Below are 26,729 nucleotides of genomic sequence, written 5' to 3'. Positions count from 1 at the left end.
AAAAGTAATCGCACCGCTAATTTCTACGAATGATATATGATTTATTTGAAAACTTGTCACGTTACTCCGTTTGCAGACAATAGTTGACAATTGCATCAATTGTACACAGCGCTTAAAATATATGATACACGATGTTAGTCGTGCAAAGCGATATAATCAATAAGAATTGCAAGCAAAGCTAATAATCGCTTACAACGAATACAAGATCGGTAAATCAAAATGGCGTCCGGCAAAATGTTTGCGTTGCACGAATCTTTCCAGAAAAGTTTAAATCGATTCGACACCGATGGCGCGATGAAATCTCAAAGTTTGCAGCACAGACATTTTTTTTATTACGATATATATAGCGTATACATAGCTCTTTTTCTCCATTTTTTTGTTCTTTTTCTTTGTTTTTTCTCGTTTAATGTCTGTGTATCCTGTGTGTTCCGTGATTCCACGCTTTTCTTCTTTATCGTAAATTTCTTCTTCTTGCAATATAATCGCGTCTAAGCACGGTCAAAGTAGTACAGTATGCTTTATTAACAACAATAGTAATAGAGTCGGTCGACTGTACAACGCACTTTGTACGGAGCTTTAATGGGCAGTGTTATTACGTCGACCGCGTCTCTTACGTCCACTTCCGGCTGGACGACTTTGGGCCCACTGTTCGTAGAAGCGTTCGGCTTCAAGCCATTCCTGATACTTGTACCACCATTCTTCCCATTTGACGTAATCGTCGAGGCTTAGGTCACGAAGGTATCCACGAGCTTTGTAATAATCGTAACGAACACGAACGTCGTCCCAGCATTCGAGCCCTCTGGGACCCTGAGCGAGCAAAGACTCCGGATAATGTCCTGGAGGTGGTGAATCATATCCTAATCGGGCGATCCTCTCTTCGCCTTCGATCACGACCTTCATGGCATTTTCGCCGTCCTTTGTAATGCGCATGTTCTCCATGTCTCGACGATCCACGCTCCACTGTGCCATCTTGCCAAATCTGCAAAGTGAATCCCGAGGTATGAGTGAACATTGGACGTATTTATTTAGTTGCTTATCAATGTATCGTGACATGGTATTCCAGTTGAGATCTCTTGTTACTATACTGTACCTTTCAGACAAAGTCATCCTGGGTGGACCCACGTGTGACGTGTTCGAGGAGCTATCGCTGTCCTCACTTGGTGATGATTCTGGTGGAGGATGCATCATTGCTGGAGCACCATGACCACTTGGGTGTGTCTTCTCTACCTTGACTGGTTTACGCATCTGTACAAAATTTGAATGGGATTTTGTTGCTCTTGTTAATCCTTAGAGATCCGGATGATGATATAACGTTTCGAAGTCCATATCTGACTTTTATGCAAATAACTCACTCACATAAAAAACTTCCACATATTTTCAAAGGATTCATGAAAATTACACATCGGCTCTCTAAAGATTAAAATGATACATGTAGCTTTAGTGTAAACTTACATTATCATAGGGTATTTTTTTATGTGTACCCTTTTCTTAATACTCTGCCATTCGTTGAGAAACAGAAGCTTGATATAAACATAATACTTCGTGCTGAAATTTGCATACTAGGTATTGAATCAATATGTATGAGATATCAAGATGTTGCAAAAGAACGATTACTCTCCTTAAATATGTGTAAAGGACAGACAAAATTTTCCTTGTGTCATATAAAGAAGTAGCCCTAAATTCTAAAATTTGTTGCCAATATCCTATTCTTTAATCAATTTCATGTAACTGTGCAACAGACCTCATCACACATTCTCTGTTGGCTTTTATTATAGTTTTTGAATAAGGCTAATATCTGAAGAGATGCATGGATCAAATATATTCCACTACTAGCAAGACGTAATTGTGGTCAGTTCTGTGCTACCATTCATTTATTAATTGTTCTTGTGAAATTACTATCAACAAGATTTCACGAGAAGTTCTAAAATATTAAATGTCGATGAATATATATTTACCAATGGGATGGGATCGGGCACTCGTGGATCCTCTGGCATCCTGCTATGATGCTTCTCCTTGCGTCGTACCTTAACTTCTTTATCCTTGACAGCCTTGTAATCCTTGTGGTGCCTCGCTGGTGGCTGAGGAGCTGGTGGTGGTGTTCGCGGACGCGGCAAAGGTGGTGATCGTGGTCTAGTACGTTGTGGAACAACCCGCGAACTAGACGGTACCACCTCCTTGGGATGAGTTCGAGAACGAGCTGGCGAGACTGATCTCGATCGCGATCGCGAAAGCGGCGCGACGCGATGTCGTTCCTTGGGAGAGCAGACGGAACAAGATCTGTCGGAACAGGTGCTACCTGAGCTTGGACTTCGCGCGGGTCTGCCTCTAGTATGTGACCGTTCACGAGGTGATCTGGGACTCCTTGGTCGTGGACTACGTGGACGTGGACTGTGCGGACTGCGTGGCCTGGGACTTCTAGGACTGCGCGGATGACCTCTACTTGGTTCCCCACTTGTTGTTCCTCCAACATAAAGTTCCTTATATCCGCTATGCCTCCATCTATTTGGATCCCTCTCCTCAACCTCGAGGATTTTCTTGTTCCAGTAACTCGACCGAGATTCGCGAGCTTTACGCATTAAACTATCTAGCTCTCTTCGTTTACCAGAGGTTTCACCATGGGGTCTGGGCTGCGATACACCTGTATCCATTCTCATCTTGCTTGATCCACTTCCACTGCCACTATCACCTCGTCTTCTACCATCATAGTCCCGCGACATCCCTAAAAAGATAATATAAAACAATTAATCTGGTTACCAAATTACTTATCAGAGTATCCACAGCTAATGGCACCGATGCATTAATGATTTCTTCCATCATAAACATAATAACATAATATTTACCTAATAGTTGTAGTAATCAAAGCTGATGAGGCAGGACGATAAAACAGCCAATCCGAACTCCTGCGAGAGCAGTGTAACACGTTAATTCTCATAATTACGACAGAACGTTCGAAACGATAATACGTCACTTGAATCGTCATAGATCCACAATAAGAACCAGTACCACTCATCCTCGAGGTTTGCTGGTTTAATAGCAAACGAACAATACCGCGAACCGGAATCGCCCGCGATCGCCAACCGACACGGAAGCGAAGGGGCGAGATAAACGAAAATGTTTGGACTCGTGTATACGCGCGACCCGGACATCGCCCGCCGTGCAATGTCTTACCGTCAGGAAGCTGAACGCTCGGATCCAATCCGGATCCATAAGCATCCCGAATGCATGGAATAATTGTACGAGATTCGGAAGTCATATAGAAGCCAACGGGAGGTGTCGCGACGCGATCCGAAGATCCAGCGAAGGTCTCTCTTGGTCCAACGAAGCGACCAGGGTAAAGAGTAGAAGAAGGCTAGGAATGCTGTATCAACCATCAAAACATCCACGTCAGTTTTGATTTATCGTTAACCTCCAAGTCATCCACCCACGAAGCTCGTACAACCATAATCTCTAGAAGATGTTCACCTACTACCCGACAGCGTTGGCGAGATCGTAACTAGAGGAAGCCTCCCTCATCGTGCACGTCTGTTCGCATCTAAGGAAGGCAAATCCACGCGAAAACAGGACGAACCAAGGGCTCGAGTACCTGACAAACATCCGAGAAATTGGCACGCACCAACCCCATACCGACGGGATCACCGCTGGCGTCGTCGTCGCGAAATCGTTCCTGGCATTACCCGGGTAATACCTTCCCAGTACCGTAGCGTACCGTAACGTAACATATTGTAGCGTATAAGGCAAGGCGTAGTTTCGTACCATTACCGTACGTGTATATACGCTTAACAATATATCCGGAGACGACGTACTCGAGGAACGCGTATAACGGATTAACGTAGAAACCCACCAGGAAGCACCTCGACGTTTATAATCGCGATGAACCGTACCGATCCGAGATCCTTTCGCTCGAAGATTGTGTCAGCCCTTATGGTTCGTACACCTTCGCACTACGTTCTTTTTTTCTCCTTTTCAGGACGCACAGCACTTCCTTCGTGCTAGCCACAATGTCGTACGACTTTGCGCAATGCTAGGTCGCTGGCATGCATCGAGACCCGCAACCATTTATGTTCAATGAACCTTTACAAACGAACGATAACCGATTAATTATTCAGTGTCGTAGTGTTCATGATGAACTACCATCAACAATACACGACTTGACTCATACGAGTCTCACCGCTTTCTTTCTTTCCTGTTTCTTTTCTCTCTCTCTCTCTCTCTCTCTAGCTTGGTTTTACTCGACTTCCTTTGTATTTTAACTCTGAACACCAATCAATTACCCACCCGATGTCGCGACACGCGGCACGCGTCGCCTTGCCCGATTATTTCAACGCGGCCAACAGCCTCTCGAAACTCCGATTACTCGGCGACACTCACTTTTCTCACGACGACTCGTAAACTTGCATTTTTCAACGACGATTCTTTTTCAGATATTCGGGTGCGCGTGACGTTGTAACAATGGGGATCGTTGAGGATTGCTGAGGATTGGAAAAGATGGAACGGACAGGGACTGACTGAACTTGACCAATCGCAGTGGGAGATTTTACTGGTAGTTTATTTCATAGCCAATCACGTGGCGCTGTTCTGTGCCGTCCAATCTTGTAAGGTCGCTTCAAGCGACACTGTGAAGCTAGCTGCATATAGGATATATAGAATTAATTTTTAAATAATTATTAGTCAATAGTCAGATAAAAAGGCCAAGATATGGTTATTGCTATTGGATTTGAAGGTAGTGCTAATAAATTGGGTATTGGTATTATTAATGATGATAAAATTTTGTCTAATGTCAGACATACATATATTACTCCACCCGGCGAAGGTATTTTAATATTTATATTTATGTTAATGTTTCGATAAGTCATAGGTTGAGGTTAAAAATAAACTAATGTTTATACTGTAGATTTATATTTTACTGATAATCATATGCAGTCAATTGTAATCTTTATTTGATAATACTCTTGACGTTACATGTTTTTATGTGCGCAGGGTTTCTACCTAGAGAAACAGCACAACATCATCGGGAACATGTACTCAGTGTGCTGCAAAAAGCTTTGAAGGATGCAGAGGTTACAATGAAAGATGTTGATGTGATATGTTACACTAAAGGACCTGGCATGGGTGCTCCGTTAACTGTGGTTGCATTAGTAGCTAGAACGGTTGCCCAATTATACAATAAACCCATTGTTGCTGTAAATCATTGTATTGGACATATAGAAATGGGTAGATTGATTACAGGCAGTAAAAATCCTACTGTTCTTTACGTATCTGGAGGGAATACACAAGTTATTGCATACGCTAAACAACGGTACAGGATCTTTGGTGAAACCATAGACATTGCTGTTGGAAACTGTTTAGATCGGTTTGCAAGATTGTTAAAACTCTCTAATGATCCTAGCCCTGGTTACAACATAGAACAGCTTGCAAAAAAGTAAGTTAGTCATATATTAATGAACAGTGATATTCACTTTTGTTATAAATACCTTGTTGTTCAGCATTTCTGTATTAGACTATATTTCATGATTGATGAAACAGAGGACAAAAATTTGCACCACTACCATATGTAGTAAAAGGCATGGACGTATCATTCTCTGGTATATTAAGTCACGTAGAGGATCGTCTTCAGGGTTGGCTCGACTCGAAGGAATTTTCCCCAGAAGATCTCTGCTTCTCTCTTCAAGAAGTAGTCTTCGCCATGCTCATAGAAATAACAGGTAATCGTTTGATACCATACGAACCAACAATCTATATTAATTTTCTTAGAATACAGTTATGGTGAATTATAAAAACATCCTGCCGTGAATATCAAACTATTTCATCGAGTTATTTATAACCATTCAAATCTTCTCTTGGATTTTCCACATTAATACAATTTTCGTGGAATTACAGAGAGGGCGATGGCTCATACGTGCTCCAACGAGGTGCTGATTGTGGGTGGCGTGGGATGTAACGAGAGATTGCAACAGATGATGAACATTATGTGCAAGGAAAGAAATGCAATTCTTTACGCAACCGACGAACGATTTTGTATTGATAATGGACTGATGATAGCAGTAGCTGGTTTACTTCAATATAAAAGTAATGGTCCCACACCGTGGTTACAAACGACATGTGTTCAAAGATATCGAACGGACGATGTACTTATTTCATGGAGAAAATAAATCCAATTATTTATAATTGTGATACAAATGAACGTATCTAATTATAAGACGCTATCCATCCTTTCCAGCTAATGAACGTACTAATTTGTTCTATACGCCCACAAATCTGAAAATCGATACGTGAACACAACCCATGGTGTGTTTAAAAAATAATAAAAAAAGAGGAGTATTCTCCGTCTAAAGTATCAAGATAAATTTAATAGCGACGCAACGTATTAACTGATCTATCATCGCGATAAGATATCTAAATGTTTAGTTAAGTAATCCTGATTAGTAAAACAATATTTCATCGCTATCATAACACATCTATGAATGACTTTTGCCATCACAACCCCAATCATTCAGATGACTGAACATTTAATCATGCAACCAGTGCGTAAGCGGGGTATCGCATAAGAATCCTTTATCGCATCATCTAGGCGTTTAAACGCACAGCTCAAGTAAATAAGTCGCGCATCAAGTATTCTGCAAATAATGTATGACTGGCCAGCGAGGGGTAACAAGAAAGGGAAAGAGAAAAGAGCATCATTCATTATTTTTAGGATCGAACAAATGATACCAACGTCGTGTCACGTCCCAGTAATCCGATGGGACTGACGGAAAGAAAAAGGCCTTGACAACTGTTCCACGTGTACGTCACAACCATTGTCTTTTTCCCCAGAAGACTTTTTTTATTTATAGACCACGTGTTCCCTCGAACTTGAGCTAATTTCGAGCAGTATATTACAAACCATAGAGATGGAGTCCCCAAAGGCAAGCACGAGCACACATCACCCTATCCAATGTCTACTGAGAACTGAAAGAGACCCTGAGTCAAAGAATATTCATCAAGAGTACCTGGAGGAGAACCTTGTACTACGAGGTAAAGCATCATATATAGGTAGACAATAAAAGTAATAAAAAAATTTTTTTAAATTCTTCCTCGACAGGCAATAGCGACGATATAGCGTGGTCAGGTTCATCGGGCTAGGCAGGCGCACAGCTGGCTCGAATCCAAGTACCGCCTTGTCAGCAAGGCAAAGCTAGCAGCAGCAGCAGCAAGCAGAAGCAGCTGAGCAGCGCGGGCGGGTAGCTTTCGCGAATCTCAGGTCGTCCTCTGGGTTGACTGGTATTATACTACAGCTCTGAGGAAGGTGACCGACTAGGGTATCGGGATTGAACAGTGTAAAGTATAAAGGGTGCGCAAGAGTTTCCAAATACGGGTGTATGAAGATCAGAGGGGGCACCTCAACGTTGGACTTCATAGAGAGGGAAGTCCCGTACCCCGTGGAAGACGTCGCAGAACGGTAGCACAGCGCGGTAATCGATAGCCGAATGAATCGTAGCCCACAGCGCCAGTGAAACAAGTGGTGGATCGTAGTTAGCAGTTCCTACCGAGGAAAAGTGTTCAGCATTACGGCTTGTGTAGCTGGTGGTGGTCGGGCTGTGTTGTTCGGTCAACCCGTGATAGGAAGTGGTGCGTGAGATGTCCCGGTACCCGGATAAATAGACGATCTTTAAAAGGTGAGTCGCGTGCGACTGTGACTTCTCGGTTTTATCTGTATCTCTCTTTCTCTCTCTCTCTCTCTCTCTCTCTCTCTCTCTCTCTCTCTCTCGGCTCTCTCACGGGAACACACTCCCTCGGTCTCCCCGGCTATTTCTGTATTTACAACGGGGAACCCGCGGCGAGGTGTCGCGAGGAAGAGGAACAAGTGCGCGACATCGTTCACCATTGCGATTTTAAACTTGCAAAGCTCGGAGGCCCCAGTCCAACTCATCTTACAAAAATTCAGCCATCCTCCTCCAAGTAGTTTGCCGTTTTCCGGCTGACGGGGAAGGCTGTTTCTCTATTAGCTACCTCATGGAAATTGATCGTCAGCGACCATGTAAACATCGGATCTGGTGATCAGCCTATTCCCGAAGAGTACATAATTGTTTTGAGGTTGCCGGATAACGGAGGACGCTTCGGGCCTAGGTGACCGAGGAAGAATCGATTCCCGCTTATGTGGAACGTGCTGGAGCTGGGAGGGGATAGTTCTGAGGTAGTCTCCTTGAAGGGTGGGGGGTTAAAATGACATGGAGGGGGTAAATTGTTTGAGTGGTGGGGGTAGAAGATACACAACGAATCTAACTCACCTATCTAGGCCAGTAGCTCTCCACCCTTATCGGACTGCCAAGCTAATGTCGCTACTAGGATGGCTCGCACGCTCTAGTTTCGTGCGCCATTCGACCACTGGTCGATAACGCGAGTTTGAATGATTTTTTTATCGTCCTTTGCCCTTCTGCCAATCTTCTTCTTTCAATACTCCTTTATATCCAGCTGTTATTATGGCTCCAGTCGTTCATCAATTATGTCGAATCACGGACTATGTGTCTCTATCTTGATACTTTTCTTCTCTGCTACCACTTCCCAGTACGGCTTTTTGGCTTCCTTGACTTCTCACGGCTTTAGATTGAAATCGGCGACGTTCTGCTTTTTATCTTGGACCATCTCGAATGTTTCCTCGAGGACGCTCGAGTCGAGCCAAGACATATTTGTGTCTCTTTGACCTTTCGCGTGCTCCACTCCAATGCGAATACCTTCTCTTTCCTTTTATTCAAGATTCATCATGGCTGCGCTCTGTTCAATGCGGATCTCATATATTTCTGGAACTCAATTCAATTTAACGGATAGTTTGAGTTAGTTTTTATATTACAGAATTATACCGTTGGTAATTATATATTTGAAACATCACAGTTTTTGAGGTTATCTGCATTTTACACGTTGCGTGGTACGGTATATGCAAATCCAAGCTGTACAGTATATTAGAAAAATTGTAATAATTTTTTTAAGGACCTATATGTATTCGTTAGAAGCTTATCATAATCTTTCTTACTGTACTCACCCATAAAATATATGCTGTTAAGCAACGACGTCTGTTCCACTCGAAACGTCGTCCAGAGAATAACAAGAGTGTCTTAATCAGCATCGACGAAAGCGAACTGTCTTCGACATTAATTTTTCGACGTTTGCTTTTCGAAACGATTGTCTATTTTTTCCTGAGTGCCGCGATCCTCGAAATTTCATCTCAGGCGTCTTCTACGTGGAACCGAAGAGCGGTGATTTCTGCAATAAATGAAGAACGCCGATACCGTGAAATGCGGAAGTGCATGATTTATTTTTACCATCCACCCCCGCGATACTTCCGGTTCCGCAGAGTAACAACGCTTGGGATGAATTTCAAAAACTTTACTGAAACCACATCGAGTAGTTGACACGTTTTGCAAATATTTATCAATTTTTTTTAATAAATATTTACAAATGAATGCATCCCTGTAATATATACGCTGGATATATTCTGTATAATATATCAGTCGCTATATCGTGATTAATAATTAATATAAAAATGTTATGAGTAAACATCATTTATTGATAGTACAAAACGCTGAAATGATCAACATTAAAAACTTCGATTTCCAAGTTTGTTAATTCAAATGTTTGAAAATATAGAGCAGAGCCATGTATATAACGATTATTCATAACCACCAGTTATCCCTCCCTTAACAAATGTAGCTTCTTTATTAATCGTGTGGTATTAAACCTAACCCGGAAATCGTAGCTAATGTAATTCTATACTTAGCCATGGGTTAATTCAAAATTTTATTAATTTCTATCTTCAGTTTTTTGCCCCATTCTCATACCCATACATACCACGAAAAAGACGGCAACTGTTGCGACATGACGTGCAAACATTGAGTCGTAAATATTTTCACCTCAGCCGTGAACGATGGTAAAAACAGTAACCAGGATTACCAATAAATCGATTTCCGAAGTTCTATCGAGTAAAATTGACCTTTATTATGGGAACAGTTCCACTAGCTAACGTTACAGTGTAATACAAAAATTTCACTGTGTTAGCATATACGCTTAACTTATTTGTACTGTAATACTCGGAATTTGAGGTTAGACAGCTGTTTACTACACGAGCCACGTATCCGAATAAGAAGTTAATAAATGACGTTAAAGATTCATGGTCGAAAAGAATCAAAAAATTCTAGATACTCGTATGAAGTTACTCCCAGTAATACTCACGTGCTAATATTCTATCCGCTGCTGGTGAATATGATTACGCGAAATTCCATAATTGAGACAAATCTTTATGCGACTGTAGTTTCGCGAGAGCGCGTTCCCAGACAATTTGTCAAGTGAAACGAGGAAGTTTGATAGACAGGTAATAAATAAAGAAAAAAGAGGAATACGTGAGTTAGTTACGTGAAAACAACTGGAACGAAAAGTTACCACGAAGGAAGAATACCTGTACCGTTGAGAAAGTAGATATTTAACAAACAAGATATTTATTTAGATAGGGAGAGAAAGGGAGATGAATGAAAAGAAATGAAGGGGTTGAATGAGAGATAATGAGATCAAAATGCAAAAATATGATGGAGATGCTGTGATCAAAGTCTATTTATACATTATATAAATATCTATGTATATATAGATATAGAAGAGAATAAATCTGGTTTACAGATTATGACGTGGCTAAGGATCACACTGATGACGGCGAAGGAGAGAAGCTGCGCCGCCGGATGAAACAGGAGAGCGGCTGCTCACAGTGAGATAACCCCTGCAGCCTCTGAAAAATCCCGTCTCATGCTGAGCGACAGAAGATTCGATGACGACGGGGGTGTCGAGCCTGATCGCAATGGAAACGGGTTCGGAGCGGCGATGGGTTCAGGCTCGTACCTATTGGCGACAAGCGACGGATTCAACTTCGATGCGACGCTCCCAGCGAGCGTCGTCGCAACGACGGCAACCGGTATGCCGGTTATGTCAGGTTGTACCGGTAACAAGGAAGTCAGATACGCGCCATTTTCTTCGGTCAGTACGTCACTTCCGCCTCCTCTACCACCGCCCCCGCCGCCGCCGCCACCGCCACCCTTACCTCTGCAGATGCAACAGAGAACTTACTCCAGATCCATGACTTCCTTACCACCGGAGCCCTTTATGATAATGCGATCTAAGGCACTGAACAGGCGGGTTTCCATTAACGTCGGTGGCGTTAAGCACGAGGTACTATGGCGCACTCTGGAACGACTTCCTCACACGAGGCTGGGTCGTCTACGTGACTGCAATACCCACGAGGCCATCACTGAACTATGCGACGACTACTCACTTATCGACAACGAGTACTTCTTTGACCGACATCCGAAGTCCTTTAGCTCAATTTTGAATTTCTATAGGACCGGTAAGCTCCATCTCGTTGACGAAATGTGCGTGTTGGCGTTTAGCGACGATCTCGAGTATTGGGGAGTCGACGAGCTCTATCTTGAGAGCTGCTGTCAGCACAAGTATCATCAGCGTAAGGAGCACGTGCACGAGGAAATGCGCAAGGAGGCCGAGTCGCTAAGACAGCGCGAGGAGGAGGAATTCGGCGAAGGAAAGTGTGCCCAGTATCAAAAATGGCTGTGGGATCTTCTGGAGAAGCCTACGACTTCCATCGCCGCCAGGGTGAGTCCTTAATACGATTTATCATCCACAAGACGTCATCTTTACACTCAACTATACTTATTTGTCAAATAACTCAACTTTTTTGACGTCCTCCTTTGACGCACTTTACGGTACATACTCCCTTATCCAATACTCGGACTGTATGTCACGCATTCAGATTGATCAACGTTATCATTCTTAATGATCGCTCCACTCTGGCTTATTCGATCGTTACGCGTCCTTGGCTCGTAATCTCTAAGACGGGAATAGTACGTCCACCATACGTATAGGTTATGTTACAACCTCAGGATCGATTCACGGATCGAATTTAAAGAGTGTCGTGAGCACGCTTTATACTCTTATGTCTTACCTTCGCGTTACTCCCTTTTCTCTTTACGTTAACCTTTCACGTAGTCTAACACGATAAACCCACGCTTGCCCTTTCACAATCCCCTGTGAATTTCATTGTCGTAACACACTTTAAACGTTATCGACGTTTGCAGCTCGTGCTGGAGTCATACGAACCGAGGTACTGAAAAATATAAACGGTGCTAACGGCACCATATTATTTATATTTTTCTTATTTCATTATCACTGTGTAATAATCGTAGACTTCAGAATAGACGGATTTAGCGTAGAGAGCGCGGCGAGAGTCTGTTTCTTGGTTCATCAGAGAGATGCTCGTTACTTAGTTGAAAGTTTAATGATTGCAGTTATATATATAATTCATACATATAAATATACAAACGATCATCAACATTTTTTAGCGTGTATACACTGTATCGTTTTTTTAGCGTTGTTCAAGAGGTTAATTCTTTGCAGAAGCATATATATTATATACTGGCACTGTTACTTACTTCTGTACTTCCCATATTGTCATTTCCTCAGCTGTTTTCTTTCTTTAGAGAGTCATACGTAAGTATCCATTAGTCACTGTAGTGTCAAAATTATAGACGTAATTATATTTACTTGTCGACGTACGTAATATACTTTATCGTTTCTAGGTGGTGTACGACAGCGCTATTATTCCTCTCTGTACATAACCTAGCTTTCTTATAGCTTGTAGTTGATACACGCTGCTGCAGTGTATTAACGTGTGTATTTATCAAAAAAAAGATAAAGTAAAATACGGTTTTTATCGCTCGATGATGATGATGATGATGGGAGGGTTTATACGTGATTACCAGGCATCATGTACGTCCCTTCTCGACACCGCTTCCTAAATGAATGACGAAAAAAAAAATTAATTGTAGTATTTCGTACCAATCGATTCGTTTTTCTCACCTCGTAAAGAGACGAACGGCGAATTGATTTTGTTTGTCATATGGCGATACGCAGCGGCATTTTACTGCCCGACACTTTAAAACCAATGTAAATCCGACTTAACACGTATCCGGTATAGGATGCCACTTTCCTTTATCTTCTTATTTGCATACCTATTGCCTTCGAGTCTAGTATTTTCTCTAGAAGTCAATCGAGACTTTAATCCCGGAAAATGATTGGTCAATGATTATTTAAAATTTTTGCAAATAATTACTCTGTGCCTATATATATATATATAATTAAAGCAAAGTAGATGTTCATATATATATATTATACATGAATGATAATAATACAGTACATTAGCATATATACGTTATGCTTGAGGATTCTGAAAGAAGGCGTCCTGCGTTGTTTACACAAATTACACAAAATCATTGGATTAATTTATCCATCAAATTTCATCTTTCAGTCAGTATCGTGTGTTGTCTAATATCTAGCTAATTGATCTGTACCAAACTTAATTTTTGGTATACCTGTATAGTCTGTTTGCGTTTACTTGGCCCAACTGGGATTTATCATTACTGTCTCGAAGGCATCTACTGCAATTGCCTTGCTGTATACCACGATATGCATAAGCGGCCACAGTGCACTTATGGGCACTGGCATTTGAATCCTTTGGAGTGTTCGCATCTGCGCCAATGACTTACGTGACATTAGACAATTTACCTATCTGAATCGCCATTATTATGAACACGTTATGCATTATAGCCAACATAATTCCGGCATGTCAAATATACCGGTCGTTTCTGATTCCCTTTGAATTATATCGACGCGTAAAGTTCGCATCGACCCTTATACATCGCAACTGGTAATCGATCGTCGGCTAATTTCACGCGTATAACGAATCGCGAATTGTGGGATACTTATTTCTTTGTCATTATCATTATCAATGATAATAATGATAAAATTATTATTATATACAGCCAGTATAAAAATTCTTATTGCAAAATATCTCACGTTATGCAAACCCAATACATGTATAACCGCCAAATCGACTGGTGCAACGGCGCTTTCTTTACCGATTGTTCTCTCTTCCGCTTGGGCCAGCAAGTATCGTATTGTAATAATTCTGTTGTATATATATTATATATAAAAATTAAAAAATACGAAAAGGGATGTGACAGGTACGGATTAAATTAATTGCACGGATTAAAGGGAAAATCGCATGGTATATTTTGTATTTACCAATCAATGATTATTGTTTATTTATTTATTTTCATAATTTATGCATTACACGCTAAACATTCCACATGTAAAAATGTGCGAAGCAAACGCCTCTCGTTCACTCCTCTTTGCATTCGATGTATATGTGTATATATATAAAAGTATAATGTGACGTATGCGCATACGTCACGTGTGTAATACCTGTGCCTCGTTCGCTATAGTACATAGCAATGATTAAGGGCTGGTTTAAATTTATTTTTTTTTTTTGCCACGGGCATAAAGTAATGCGCTGCGTAGGCGCTCACGATGTACATTATAGTGACGTAATGTTGATACAGTACAAGTTAAAATGTGGGAGCGGGGTTTTGATGGGATATTCAACGGTGTGTGTATGTGCTTGGCGAATGTGAACTATTAAACATATTGCAGGGCATAGAAAAAATATTGCCATGCGATCAGTTGTGAATGAATAAAAATTAAGAAACGATTCTTATAGAACGATTTTCATACGATGTCGTCGAGAAGTGACGAGATCGAGTGAGAATCGACTCGAATCGTAATCGAATCAATATTTCGAGTCAGTAACGATAATCGATTGTAAAGTATGAAGTTTCGAGTCAATGAAGAATTTCGATTGCAGCTAACTTCAGAGTAGAGTCTATGCAGTGAATATAAAGTCGAGTTGTCAATTTAATTGAAATCAAGTCAAAGTCAAGTCGAAGTCATCGCCGAGTTCGGCAGTTTGCATTCGTCTCGAACGACGACAAAGGTACGAAGAAAAATTTCCTAACCTCCAAACGTGCCTTTCGTGTGTCGTTTCGAGGGATGCAAACTACCAAAGGTGATTCGCACTTGAAGCACGAAGATTTTTTATCTGTTTCTTACACCTATTAAGTCTTCGAGCTTTAACGTCGATGATCCTTAAAACCCCTTTACACGCAAATATGGCAATGATTTGTACTTACTTACGGCCCATCTTGACGATTCATAATTGGCCGTGCGCAACAATCGTTCCTTCCTTTAAGCAGAGAGGAAAGTGAAAGTAAAAGAAAAAAAATGTTTTTTTTTTTCAAAACCGTTTCCTCGTCTGCTCTTTTTTTTCGTCCTTGCAGTACATATGTATAACGTCTCACGAAAGAGCCTCTGGCCTGTTACGTTCAGTATCGCACCGACAACCACCCCCAATGAGCGAGTCTTAATTACCAGTCTTGATTCTGGCGAAAAGCGAGAATTGACAAAGTTTAGTAAATTTAGGGGAAAAAAAAATCCAAATTTTTTCACATACAAAAATTATGTATCCGAGCCGTACTGTCGCCATCCAGCTAGCACTTCCGTTATCCAATTTTTCCTTGGTACCTTTCTCAATTACTTCCGGTCCACGTGTTGTCCCACTTGTTTAGCGCTAAAGCGTTCATGCTTTGTGGCCTTAGAAAAAGTCTTCGAAGTTAGCACGACGGACATGAGGCATTTATTGGCATTTGGATATATATATATCTCAAGCTTGATGGAAAAGAGCATAGCTATACGTCATATCGCTTACACGTTGTCATCATTTATTTTGTTTCTTTCTCTATACAGTTATATTCTATGCCAAACACGCATGCACAATTCAAAAATAAGTACGAGGGTTCTCCGGGATATCCTTGAAGGAACGCCGCATGAAACGGGCGCGTAAAGGATTTTGGCACTAAAAGCTAATGGCATTGTTTATGCCTTTTGTCTACCTTTTCAATGTTAATATGCCTATAGATATACATATATCTATATATATATATATATCACGATCTTAAATATATATAAATATAGTGTCCACGTCGCTTTCTTATTTCGACTCGTTTATAACCTATAAACGCGTGCACGTGTCCCACTCTGTTACCAGCAGAGTGCGCATGCGCGCGCGCTTTAGTTCTCTCTTTCGTTTTCTCTATTTACCTGCGCATCCGTTACGAAGGTTGTTTTTTCTTTTTTGTTCTTTTCTTTTTTTTCTTGTTTCTAATTTTCTGTTTCGCGTCTTCATTACCCGCGACGGGGTACAGTCTACTAAGGTTGCGAGTCGCGCACGTGCTGATCTCGCGGTTATCTATATTAGCTGTTGTCGTTATTATTGTTATTATTACTGTAGTTGTTATATGGCTTTTATAGGCTTCGCTTTTGTCTCGACGCTTTCTTTCATTCTACGTTGAGTAAACGATTGATCGTGCGATTCGCGAGGAATGACGTGCGTTAACGTATTACGATATTTTATTTGTTGTTTATATCGATCGGCCGGTTTTTCGTTGTCGGATTTATCGAATTTTCAATATTTATACGTCATATTCATCATCCAGCGGTACTCGAAGGTTTCGAGTGTTTGGTTAAGGTTGTTTGAATTTTCGCGGGTCATTCGTAGTGGGAATTTACATGAAAAGGGTGTATACACACGTGCGATAGGATCGTTGGGTTAGATTAGGTTAGACGATAGGATTGACTGACTTGAATTGTAGGTTAGAAAGATACAATTTTTGTAGCATTATTAAATATATATTTGTTTTTAGAGAATGTGAAAATAAAAAAAAATTGAGGTTAGGTCAAATGTCATAGAAAATTATAAAAATTATGAAAGGGATGATTATCGTAGGTGTTAATATGAATGTTCATGATCGTTATGATAATTGTGGATTAATTTTCTACATGAGGATGAGTCTTAGGCGTTAAAAATGATGAATACGACTGACAATGAGTTATACGTCACGTTACAGGTGATAGCTGTGATATCAATACTCTTTATTGTGCTCTCGACGATAGCACTAACTCTCAACACCATTCCTAGTATGCAAGTGAATGACGAGAAGGGGAACTTTCAAGATAATCCACAACTCGCGATGGTCGAGGCCATTTGCATCACTTGGTTTACCCTCGAGTATGTGCTTAGGTTCAGTGCTTCTCCCGACAAATGGAAGTTCTTCAAAGGAGGTCTGAACGTAATAGACTTGCTCGCAATACTACCTTACTTCGTGTCCCTGTTCCTCGTCGAGACGAACAAAAATGCAACGGATCAATTTCAAGATGTGCGCCGTGTAGTTCAAATTTTCCGTATAATGCGCATTCTGAGAATACTGAAGCTCGCGCGTCACTCGACTGGACTGCAAAGCTTGGGGTTTACGTTGCGTAATTCGTACAAAGAGCTTGGGCTGCTGATGCTCTTCCTGGCGATGGGAGTACTCATATTTTCGAGTCTCGCATATTTTGCCGAAAAAGAAGAGCCTGGGACCAAATTTATAAGCATTCCGGAGACGTTCTGGTGGGCAGGCATCACCATGACGACCGTAGGGTACGGTGATATCTACCCTACGACTCCTCTTGGCAAAGTGATTGGCAGTGTGTGTTGTATATGTGGTGTCCTGGTAATCGCGTTACCTATTCCTATTATCGTCAATAACTTTGCCGAGTTCTACAAAAATCAGATGAGACGCGAGAAGGCTCTTAAGCGTCGCGAAGCTTTAGAGAGAGCTAAGCGAGAGGGCAGCATTGTTTCCTTTCATCACATCAATCTGAGGGACGCATTCGCCAAGAGCATGGATCTCATTGATGTCATCGTCGACACCGGTAAGACATATTTACTAACCTCAATCCTTTCAACCAGTCGATCAGACCTGATTATTACCTGATTATTGTTATACTTTGGTTATGTAACCTCTTGCACTCTTTGTTGATCAGCTGTCACGGTAGAGTCACTTGTAACTATCGAAACGTGTGTATAAGTAAATATTATAACTTTTCACAACGACTGTACGCGTACCACGAGTGCATGACGGGTACTGCTTTTCAATATGGCCGACACCACGGCTGTCAATATATTATGCACGTATATAATTGTCGCAGCGTAACTCGACGAAAGACGTTAAAAAATTCAATCTCATCTCGACGATCTGTCACGCCAAAAGACGTTATTTTTACGTATAGATACTACATGGGTCAGTGCCGTACCGTAAGTGTAGGGAGCCCCGTCGGCGAAGAAACGTATTTCCAGGAATGAGATACTGCGTCCTATAAGAGAGACCTCCTCCTCGCTCTTTGTCGACGGTGAATAGTCGAAGAACCTTCTAGCTGAAACACACTGTAGAGATAGCACTCGGAAGCGTCTCCTTACGAGATCCTTAAAGCTCGCACAAAACTCTGAATTTCTTTTGATGAAATCTCGCCCTCACGTGCTTCACAGACGAGGGCGGAAAAACTTTTTCTAAACTACTTGAGACAGTGGTATTCAACACAATTCTTAGAGGTACCACTTTTCGTTTTACAATTTATACGTCTTACGTACATGTGGCCTATTTTTAATACACTATATTTATTTTTTTGTTTTTCAAATACTATTTTAAACGCCGATATTATTTTTACGTTAAATCACCTTTTTTTTTCATATTACATATCCTTAGCCTATACTGCTATTCTGCCGAAATTTTCTGCATGTACGTCACGCCCTTGCGTGTCGAATGGACGTTTTACTTTTTTTGCTCTCTCTCTCTCTCTCTATTTTATTTTTTTAAATTCTTTGTCCATTCGTCGAATTACTTACAACGCAGACAGGCTTGCGGATGATAGTCTTTTTTAATTAATGACTATACTGCTTTCTCTCATCGCCTGTACAAATACAGTGAATTAAGAAAAAAAAAAGGTGTGTGTCACGTCATCGAAATATTAATAAGGTATTTATTTAAATGAATCATGAAAAAAATGATACGACTGATTACATACAATTTTTAATTACTTTTTCACGTCTGTGTCAATAGGAATTTTTAATTTACTTTTTATCCCTTGTCTATCACTTTTTATCAGAATTCATGGTATCGCAAACCATTAACGTATTTCAAATTACTCTGACGTCATAGCTATTTTCAAATATCCACCCGTTATACATATATCGTACAGCTTGTCAAATAGATGCGGCTGTCTGTCGGGCGTGGTCAGGCGCCAACTTTTTTCCCTTGATCCAGACGTAGTTTTTTTTCTTCCTTAGAATTCAATTCCAAGCAATTTCTCATTTAGCGCATACAACATTAGTATATTTAAAAAAATCGCTTCGATCTCGTCCATCTGAAAATCCATTAACCTCAATGTCGCGTCAACATTTTTCACCGAGTATAAAATATTTACGTATCCAAAGGATATTCGTGAATCGTGGCACACCCTGTATGTTCATCAAGTATCCAGAATCAAAAGGGGATCCTGGATACCCTATCATTTTTTTTCTTCATTTAATCTATAGCTTTCCGCTTCGCGGGTCGATGCGTTGCAAAGGAGAAATGGCTCTCGCGGACATCGCGCAAACTATACAGCAGGACTAAACATAATTAGAAATTGGATTGTGCGAAAGAAAAAACAAGACAAAAAAATTAAAAAAGATAAACGAAAGAGCGAGAGGGTGAGCTCGAACGAATAAAAATATAGACAAAGACACAAATTTCGAAAGATTCAATTTCCCCCCTCAAACGTCCCAGTCCCCTCGCAGAGATAACCTCGATGGAATGTGACTGATGAAAATTGTAGATATACATATATATATATATTTTTTTTTAAGAAAAATCTGAGTAAACAAAAATTCACCGGGAATTTATATGAATTTAATCGCAGTGTCGATAAACATTGTTTGATACTTTCTTTTATTGCTATATCAATCTAGCATAATTATTTGCATTTTATAAATATAGGTATGCAATGAATTTATTTTTCTTTTTTCTGTCTCCTTTCTCCCCCCCCCCTCTCTCTCTCTTTCTATGTTCTTATCAGTAATAGGAAAATGTCGTACCCTTGGTTGAATACCACTAACGTTGTAACACGTAACTGACTCTTTATGGATATTGCTTATTTTTGTCGTACACGAATCGTTACTTACTTTCTTCCTAGTAACCCGCCAGTCAGTTTGCCTGAGAGCTCATTTACGATAAATCACTTTGTAACGCGTTTACCTTTCTTATTTACGGCGTACGGTAGAATTATGGTAAATTTGAACTATTATTTTTATACCTGCTTTTGTTGGTACTTTTCGTTTTTAGATCCTTATTAGCCGAGATGATCAGCTTTTACTTGTATTAACTGTTATACATTTTTTTAAAAATGTTGTATAATGCATACAGTCGGATTGTATATGCTTAATCCACCCATAAGTTATTTTTAATGATTCGATCGCTATATCTATTATTAAACGCTATGTCGAAATCGTCTCACGCACTTATGCTTGCGGAAAGCTTTAAAAATTTAGAAATAAAAAGAAAGACTTTTACGTTCTGCGTTTATTAATTTTTAGTTAGGACTTGTAGTGCAATTGCGTAATATTAATGGCGCTTCGCATGCGAACTGTATCTGGCGGGATGTGATTTGAAAATTGTTGTAAAATAATTGTCGGGATTCATCGTTACCGGAAATCCAGAGATTTATCGAATAGTTTATTTGAAATCTATTCAGTAGCATTCATTGATATAATTATTACTTAGCAATGTATAAAGATAGTAATGAAATAGCGTGATAGATCTGTATATTTTTAAATGATAATGAAAAAGCCGCGCTTTTCTTCCCATTCGAATGTCTAGCATACGAAACTAGTCAGTTTAGTTCTTATAAGTTTATACGACATTGTTATTACATACCTGAGCGTAATTTCGTCTATGCTGATTTCACTGTTATCCATATTGAAATTGTTTAGTTCCTTCAAATATATTTAGAATAAATTCTCCTTGAAATTTTAATCCGTTGTGTTATTCGTTACGGCAGTACATATAATACGTTGCTGTATTACTATAGCGACAGTGACCGTGCGGCAAATGCTAGTCAAAACAACGACGATACGTAACTAGTCAAGCGTAGGTATTTGTACCATAGAAGGGAAGCCTGTATAGTTGCTATCGGTGCTTTACTGATGACAGAGAAAATACAAAATTAGTTAAGAAAATTATTTAACGCTATTATATTCTTCTAGGTCACAATATGTCCGGTGTCGATGGCAATAGTACAGAGGGTGAGTCTGCATGTGAACGCGGACCTGCACAGACTGGAGCTGGATGTTATAGAAATTACGAGCATTACACTCTCTCGCGACATCGTCGTAGTGCCTCGTGTTTACCGATTTTACCGAATGATATACCAACGACGCCAGACAGTCCGAACCGACGGTTACTCGATTTTGCCCAACACATGCCTACCAACACACAAAACGAGGATTACTTCCACGACGAGATGCCTGCGCAACATTCGATTCAAGGCAATACAACACCCAGCGTAAGTTCATTATCAATTGACAATTGATCCGTTAGCTACGTCATTAACCTGAAAACGATGGCGCGATTTTCTTCTCCATTGGAAAAGCATTGAGTCGGGGCGTCTCGAACATTCCATGCGCTTCGCTCCCGGCTTAATATTAAGCTGGTGCAAAAATAATTGTCGTTTTTATTAAAAGGGCTTGTAACAAAAATCACAATTATTTTTACATCTATTTAATATATGTTGTTCACTTTTTTTCTTTGTCCTCCAATAATGATGAACTTTCAGCACGCTTCAGATCTCGACTCTATGAACCTTTTGACTTAAGCTGTTTAGTATACGTAAAACGGATATGACGTAGTTAACGGATTTGTTGTACAGCCTGCGTAGAAAATTCAATTTTTATTATTTGGCTTCGCTACTCACTCTTCATCGCTCCGTTAGATACGATGTTTTTCTTTTCTTTACTTTGTTTTGACACTAACTTTTTTACTTTGGTATTACTGTTAATCATAGGTTTTGTAATATCGTATATATTTTTTCTTTTTTTTTCATTATGTTTCCTATCGTGTCTTCAGGCAGTAAGTAATTCTCCGAAAGTTTCGGTTGCGACTGTATCCTTTGGATATGTTATAATTATATAATTTTTAATTAATAAATTTATAATCCATGTTCATAGTCTTTTTACCATGATTCCTATTTTTCTTCCGTGTTTTCGTTATGCCGTTAAGGTGGAATGAAATTTAAATATTGTTTATGGCGCGAAGGAAAAGTTTATGACGTTCTCTCCGGGTGATAATTATCGGCGTATCGATAATCATCAGCGTACATTATTATTAATTTATATATTTTATTATATTTTATTCGTAGACAAAGTAGCCGCGCTTTTTCACTCCGTTTAAACGACATTGATTGATCACTGGAAAAATACCTAATCTCATTTCGGTCAATACCTAAGTGTAGTTTCATCAGTTAACTTTAAATGGTGATTGATTGGATTTCTTCAGTAAACACGTATTTCCATCGCAATTTCCAATTCATTTGCAATTTAGACTAGCACCGTAGAAGAATAATCAGCAAATTATTTACGTTCGATTAGATTAATCTGAGGAGCCCGAAAGACTATCAATGAGTCGAAGTGATTAATACGCGATAAAAAAGAAAAAAGAAAATAAAAATAATTATCCGCATCCCTTGGTTTCATTAAAAATTCAATAGAGCAAACTGTCAGACGAACTGTTTACGTTGAATTTGGAATAATAATAAAAGAAAAAACACATATAGGAGTCTGAATGATTACTTATTTTTCAGATTACCCGGTAAATGAAAATAGCACGTATATACGTATACGTAATATGTAAGTTTTCACATGTCAGATCTTTTTTTCGTTATTAAATGTTTCATGTAATATATCGACGTTCGCTATTACATAATCATTTCTGCAAGTCGTTGTGATATAATAGTCGTTATAGAAAATCGCGGGAAATTCAAATATTTCGATCGAACCAGAATCCCGCCTATCGATTGTTCACTGTCTCTCTGGCTCCCCGGGATAGTTGAAGTGCCTCGTGTAGTGCCCCTGCCATTCCTTGCGTAGATTTCATTCTTTTGCAACTCTCCTCGTCCGGGACACTCGAACACACTTCGGAGTCGTACAAGACAAATAACAACGGAGTTAAGGCGCAGCGTGAATGACGGTTCTTGGGCCCTCGAGGGGTCCTCCAAGCACTTTAACTTGAATTCCACAGTTTCATGAAAGTGGAGCTTGTTGTTTTAACGGACAAAGCTTATTGTTCATCTCGCTTCCTTCTCGTCGGTCCAGACAAGATTTTTGTTTATTCATTCATTATGAACTCCGAAAGTCGTTCGATCGTGTTTACGACGTGACGAGTGGGCGGTTGAAAATATTTAGAAAAAGTTAAGAGCAAAGTTTTCCTCCAAATGTATCGTAAGTAAGTGTAACCCATCTGTGATATTATAGGACGAAGAGAAAAAAGACAGCAGAAAATTCGAGAAAATTGATGAATTACCTAGTGAATTCGAGTGTTGCTTTTGTACTACGAAGGTATTTACCATAACCTAACATTTTTCCTCCATGACCGAGATCATTATACACCGTGGTCTATAAGACACCGGATTGCCACTCGACCGATAACTCTTTTCTACTTTACCGACCGACCTCGTTGGCGAATGATAATAATACTGACATTTCGGTCAATGGAAATGTCGCCTGTCAAATAACGTATTACGTGTAACGCTAAATCGCGAAAATGTCATTGTATATAGTTTATAAGCGGACAAAAAAGAATTTTTTAAAATAAACAATCGAATCGCGAAATTATTATTCGCGAATGATAATAATATCTTTGTTATCTCCGTGACTTTATAGCCCATCGGGTGTATAGACTGCTCGAGACAAGCACTATAATTTCTTTTTTTTCTCTCTTTTATTTTCTTTCCAGTGACGTTATCACACCAAGCACTATAATCACTTACTCTAACTGTTTGATTTGTCTGTAATCTTTTACACGTAAAGTTAGGTAATGCTTTTGTCCATACATTTTAAGTAGCGTTCACACCAATAAATCGCCACATTGGAAACTCGATATTATACTGATTCTTTTTATTTTTTATTTTTTATTTCCACCATAGTCATCACCAGTTTACATGTTTACTCTGTATATTGACAAATCATATATTTGTTAATGATGACTTTTATGTATTCTTACAGACAGGACGATCGATGACGATTGTCCCTTTGTGAATATATATATAATTTATTGTTTATTTATATTTAATGATAATATCGTAGCAGTCTAATCATTTTGTTACGTGGGATTTGACATGTATTATTTTTACTCGAATTTAATGTTTCTGGTATTATGATTATTGGTCTTAACTAGATTTTCCAAAAATCTACTAAATACGTGTTTATCTCGACATAGTTTTCGGAAAGTTTTAAATATTCTTGAAAACTTGCCCTAAAGACGTTACGTACCGAAGATATAATCCAATGTACACTGCCAGTCATTGTTACTTTTCTGACAGTTTCGATATTATTTTTCCTATCTATGTGAATTGATTAGTTTCGGATCGGTAGCCGATCGAAAGGCAAACCGATCTACGTATTGAACTGGCACGTCTTCTCGTTAGAGGAGTCAGCCATAAGGAAAGGAAAGAAGGAAGGATCTACGTATTGAATATAGACTGGTGCATATTTCTTTAGGGCTAAAGCTGTAAAGGAAAAGAAAAGTATTGAATATAGTAATATTATATAGCTTAGTTCAAATGATAAAGTGAACGGATTTCTTATCTTATTTATCGATTACCGATTGCAGTTTACAGTTACCGATCGATACGTTTTACCATAGGCTCGTTTTCTTTACCTTCTACTTTATTAATTCGCAGCACAAAAGTATTTTATAAATTTCTCAGCTAGTCTCCACCTAACAGTCATAGTCATTCGAATATTCATTTGTCTATTTTACTAACCGCGTATTTCGTGCATAAGAGAAATCAACTGCAGTGCAAGTTGCGTTTAAAAGGCGTTTGAAAAAAAATTTAGGAAAGGAAAAAGGATGGAAGCAGAATAAAGTACGTAGTGAAAGGGAGAAAGAGATAAATAAAAAAATCTTTTGAAATAGAGCACCTCCCCGCCTATTTCCGTGAGGCTCTGCCTCTGCATAAAGAAGCTACTGCCGCTCCATAATCCAACTGTGTACCTTTGTTGGGTCAAACCCCTGAGCCGTCATATCCTAGGGAAACCCAGTGGGGATAAGGATGAGGATATAGCTGGATAAAAATTATTATAAACAGAATACGCGTGTAAAGGGCTGGACCAAATCCTCTGCAGATCAGAAACACACAATTTGAGCCCAGCCTACGCGGACAGTGAGATCCGTCTTACGAACTGCTGACTGCTGTGTTACAAAGTACTCTACAACTTTCGAAGGGGATTCCCCGGGGGAAATGGTGCTGACGTAGATGCTACGGAGTTGACTGTCATACCCAGGTAATATCACGGAGAAGCAATAGCTCAGTGGAAGTTGTAGAGTAAACAGGTAACACAAACAGAGAGAGAAAGAGGGGGGAGCGAGAGAGAGAGAGAGAGAACAATATTTTTACACTAGGGCTTTTAACCCTGTAAGTATAAATAAAAATAAACAAGAATGATAGCAGACGGTCATAATGAGTACAGTAGAGATGGTAGGAATAACAGTGCTAATTCTAAAAATAGCGGTAATAATCAAGTGATAGTAATAGTAATAATAATAAGAATAACAATAATAATAGTGCCCTAAACAAGGTGATAATAGTAATATGTACATAGTAAAACATAATAATATTAGTAGTAGAGCAGCTAAGTGTTTAAAAGGAACGCATGCAGTGCAATTTTGAAAGATTTCAAAGCAGTTATGTCCCGGATAGTAGTTGGTAGGGAGTTCCAGAATCGGATCGCAGATATGAAGAGAGAGAGAGAGAGGACGCGCGAGCAAGGAAAAGGTCGCACCCTACCGGTCGGACGGATCTGGGATAAAGGAAAGCTCCGGGCGGATACATTCCCGGTATACCAGGCAGTGCCCTCCAAACTTAAAGGTCCTATTTTCCCTTTCCTTCATCGGCGTCGCTGTGAGAGGTCGATAGGAGTTTTGAGGAATTTTAGGATTTGAGTTCTCTCAGATGCTTTATTCACATCCACAGTGCGCTATGTACTCTTATGCAAGGCTCTAGACGTAAACATCATCGAGATTGGATAATTAGGAAGGAAAAAGGATAGAGGGGTATAAGAACGTAACGTTACACATTAGATATATAGTTATAATTATAATTGTATACTTTTATACTTTACTGTACTTTTCTTGTCACGTTTGTATAACTGTCGTTATTTGGTTTTAAAATCTTCGAATTAAACGTCTAATGGGACATGACTTTGTTCGACTAGATTGTATCACGTGTATTATATTGCGATATTTATTATTCTTTCTTATTTTTCTTTACGGCTTTATTCCCAATGGGACTTCTGCCGGTCTATAGTCAATACGCAGATAGGTTTGTCTTTCGGTCCGCTATCGATCTGAAACTAGTCAGTTCACATAGATGGGAAACATAATATTGAAGTTCAGGAAAGTGTCAACGGAGCAGTCTACGTTAGAGGTCTAAATTTTTAATATGTTATTGATATACGTTTTATACAGAGTATTCCCTTTGTGCATTTTACACTGTATATCCTGAACGTATAGAATCGTTTGATCGACGGGAATATAGCTGTTTGAAGTAACTTGTAAACAAGATTGGACTACTTAGGAAGTAAATCGATCTTGGGAATTTTTTATCATAATATTTGCATGGTCGATAGGAAAATGGTCGACTGATGGCTATATTGTGATAAAGGTGTGGTGAAAGGCGGGGGG

The 26,729-nt window shown here is 39.6% G+C and overlaps 3 protein-coding genes and 1 long non-coding RNA gene across 13 annotated transcripts in view; 2 read left to right on the top strand and 2 right to left on the bottom strand.

The window, feature by feature from the left end:
* Positions 1-20: 20 nt before the first annotated feature.
* On the bottom strand, positions 21-4,499 carry LOC107267776 (serine/arginine repetitive matrix protein 1). Of its 3 annotated transcripts, none has more exons than XM_015739854.2 (5): positions 4,369-4,499; positions 2,841-2,900; positions 1,956-2,719; positions 1,091-1,245; positions 21-979 (listed from the first exon to the last, which is right to left on the bottom strand). In XM_015739854.2, the coding sequence occupies exons 3-5, from the start codon at positions 2,715-2,717 to the stop codon at positions 577-579; spliced, it is 1,320 nt and encodes a 439-aa protein (XP_015595340.1). In that variant the 5' UTR covers positions 2,718-2,719; positions 2,841-2,900; positions 4,369-4,499; the 3' UTR covers positions 21-576. The 3 variants fall into 3 exon arrangements, with proteins under 3 accessions (XP_015595340.1, XP_015595339.1, XP_015595341.1); XM_015739853.2 differs by having other exon boundaries at positions 4,276-4,438; XM_015739855.2 differs by lacking the exon at positions 4,369-4,499 and adding an exon at positions 3,842-4,263.
* Positions 4,422-6,181, top strand: LOC107267777 (probable tRNA N6-adenosine threonylcarbamoyltransferase). Of its 2 annotated transcripts, none has more exons than XM_015739858.2 (4): positions 4,422-4,540; positions 4,978-5,419; positions 5,524-5,702; positions 5,878-6,181. In XM_015739858.2, the coding sequence occupies exons 2-4, from the start codon at positions 5,064-5,066 to the stop codon at positions 6,147-6,149; spliced, it is 807 nt and encodes a 268-aa protein (XP_015595344.1). In that variant the 5' UTR covers positions 4,422-4,540; positions 4,978-5,063; the 3' UTR covers positions 6,150-6,181. The 2 variants fall into 2 exon arrangements, with proteins under 2 accessions (XP_015595344.1, XP_015595343.1); XM_015739857.2 differs by lacking the exon at positions 4,422-4,540 and adding an exon at positions 4,620-4,810.
* A 183-nt stretch (positions 6,182-6,364) lies between these two features.
* Positions 6,365-26,729, top strand: part of LOC107267772 (potassium voltage-gated channel protein Shab) — a 34,070-nt gene continuing 13,705 nt past the window's right edge. The window contains exons 1-6 of one of the 7 annotated variants that reach the window (XM_015739834.2): positions 6,365-7,011; positions 7,079-7,652; positions 10,639-11,619; positions 16,824-17,670; positions 21,038-21,336; positions 23,300-23,383. In XM_015739834.2, the coding sequence (XP_015595320.1) occupies positions 10,762-11,619; positions 16,824-17,670; positions 21,038-21,336; positions 23,300-23,383 (2,088 nt within the window). In that variant the 5' untranslated portion in view covers positions 6,365-7,011; positions 7,079-7,652; positions 10,639-10,761. Of the gene's footprint in view, positions 7,012-7,078; positions 7,653-10,421; positions 10,440-10,638; positions 11,620-12,101; positions 12,128-12,602; positions 12,608-16,823; positions 17,671-21,037; positions 21,337-21,896; positions 21,900-23,299; positions 23,384-26,729 lie in introns of those variants that run through there. The other 6 variants (XM_015739835.2, XM_015739833.2, XM_015739836.2 and 3 more) reach the window with 6 other exon arrangements.
* LOC112494367 lies at positions 7,804-10,408 on the bottom strand. The gene is made up of 2 exons (XR_003059720.1): positions 10,201-10,408; positions 7,804-9,234 (listed from the first exon to the last, which is right to left on the bottom strand). It is a non-coding gene; the product is annotated as an uncharacterized LOC112494367 (long non-coding RNA).

Source organism: Cephus cinctus, unplaced genomic scaffold (genome assembly GCF_000341935.2).
Source record: "Cephus cinctus unplaced genomic scaffold, Ccin1 Ccin1_scaffold0457, whole genome shotgun sequence".
In the NCBI taxonomy this organism is placed as follows: Eukaryota; Metazoa; Arthropoda; class Insecta; order Hymenoptera; family Cephidae; genus Cephus; species Cephus cinctus.
The sequence above is the reverse complement of the archived record's forward strand: the minus strand, read 5'-3'. Positions and strand labels throughout refer to the sequence as shown.

What these genes read in the sequence shown, in the direction of transcription:
- LOC107267777 (XM_015739857.2), top strand. Translation starts at nt 4,696, where the DNA reads ATGGTTATTGCTATTGGATTTGAAGGTAGTGCTAATAAATTGGGTATT. An exon ending in TATTACTCCACCCGGCGAAG is followed by an intron (nt 4,811 to 4,977) that starts GTATTTTAATAT and finishes TTATGTGCGCAG; the next exon opens with GGTTTCTACCTAGAGAAACA. An exon ending in ATAGAACAGCTTGCAAAAAA is followed by an intron (nt 5,420 to 5,523) that starts GTAAGTTAGTCA and finishes TTGATGAAACAG; the next exon opens with AGGACAAAAATTTGCACCAC.
- LOC107267776 (XM_015739854.2), bottom strand. Translation starts at nt 2,717, where the DNA reads ATGTCGCGGGACTATGATGGTAGAAGACGAGGTGATAGTGGCAGTGGA. An exon ending in TGCCCGATCCCATCCCATTG is followed by an intron (nt 1,246 to 1,955) that starts GTAAATATATAT and finishes AATTTTGTACAG; the next exon opens with ATGCGTAAACCAGTCAAGGT. An exon ending in AGGATGACTTTGTCTGAAAG is followed by an intron (nt 980 to 1,090) that starts GTACAGTATAGT and finishes TTCACTTTGCAG; the next exon opens with ATTTGGCAAGATGGCACAGT.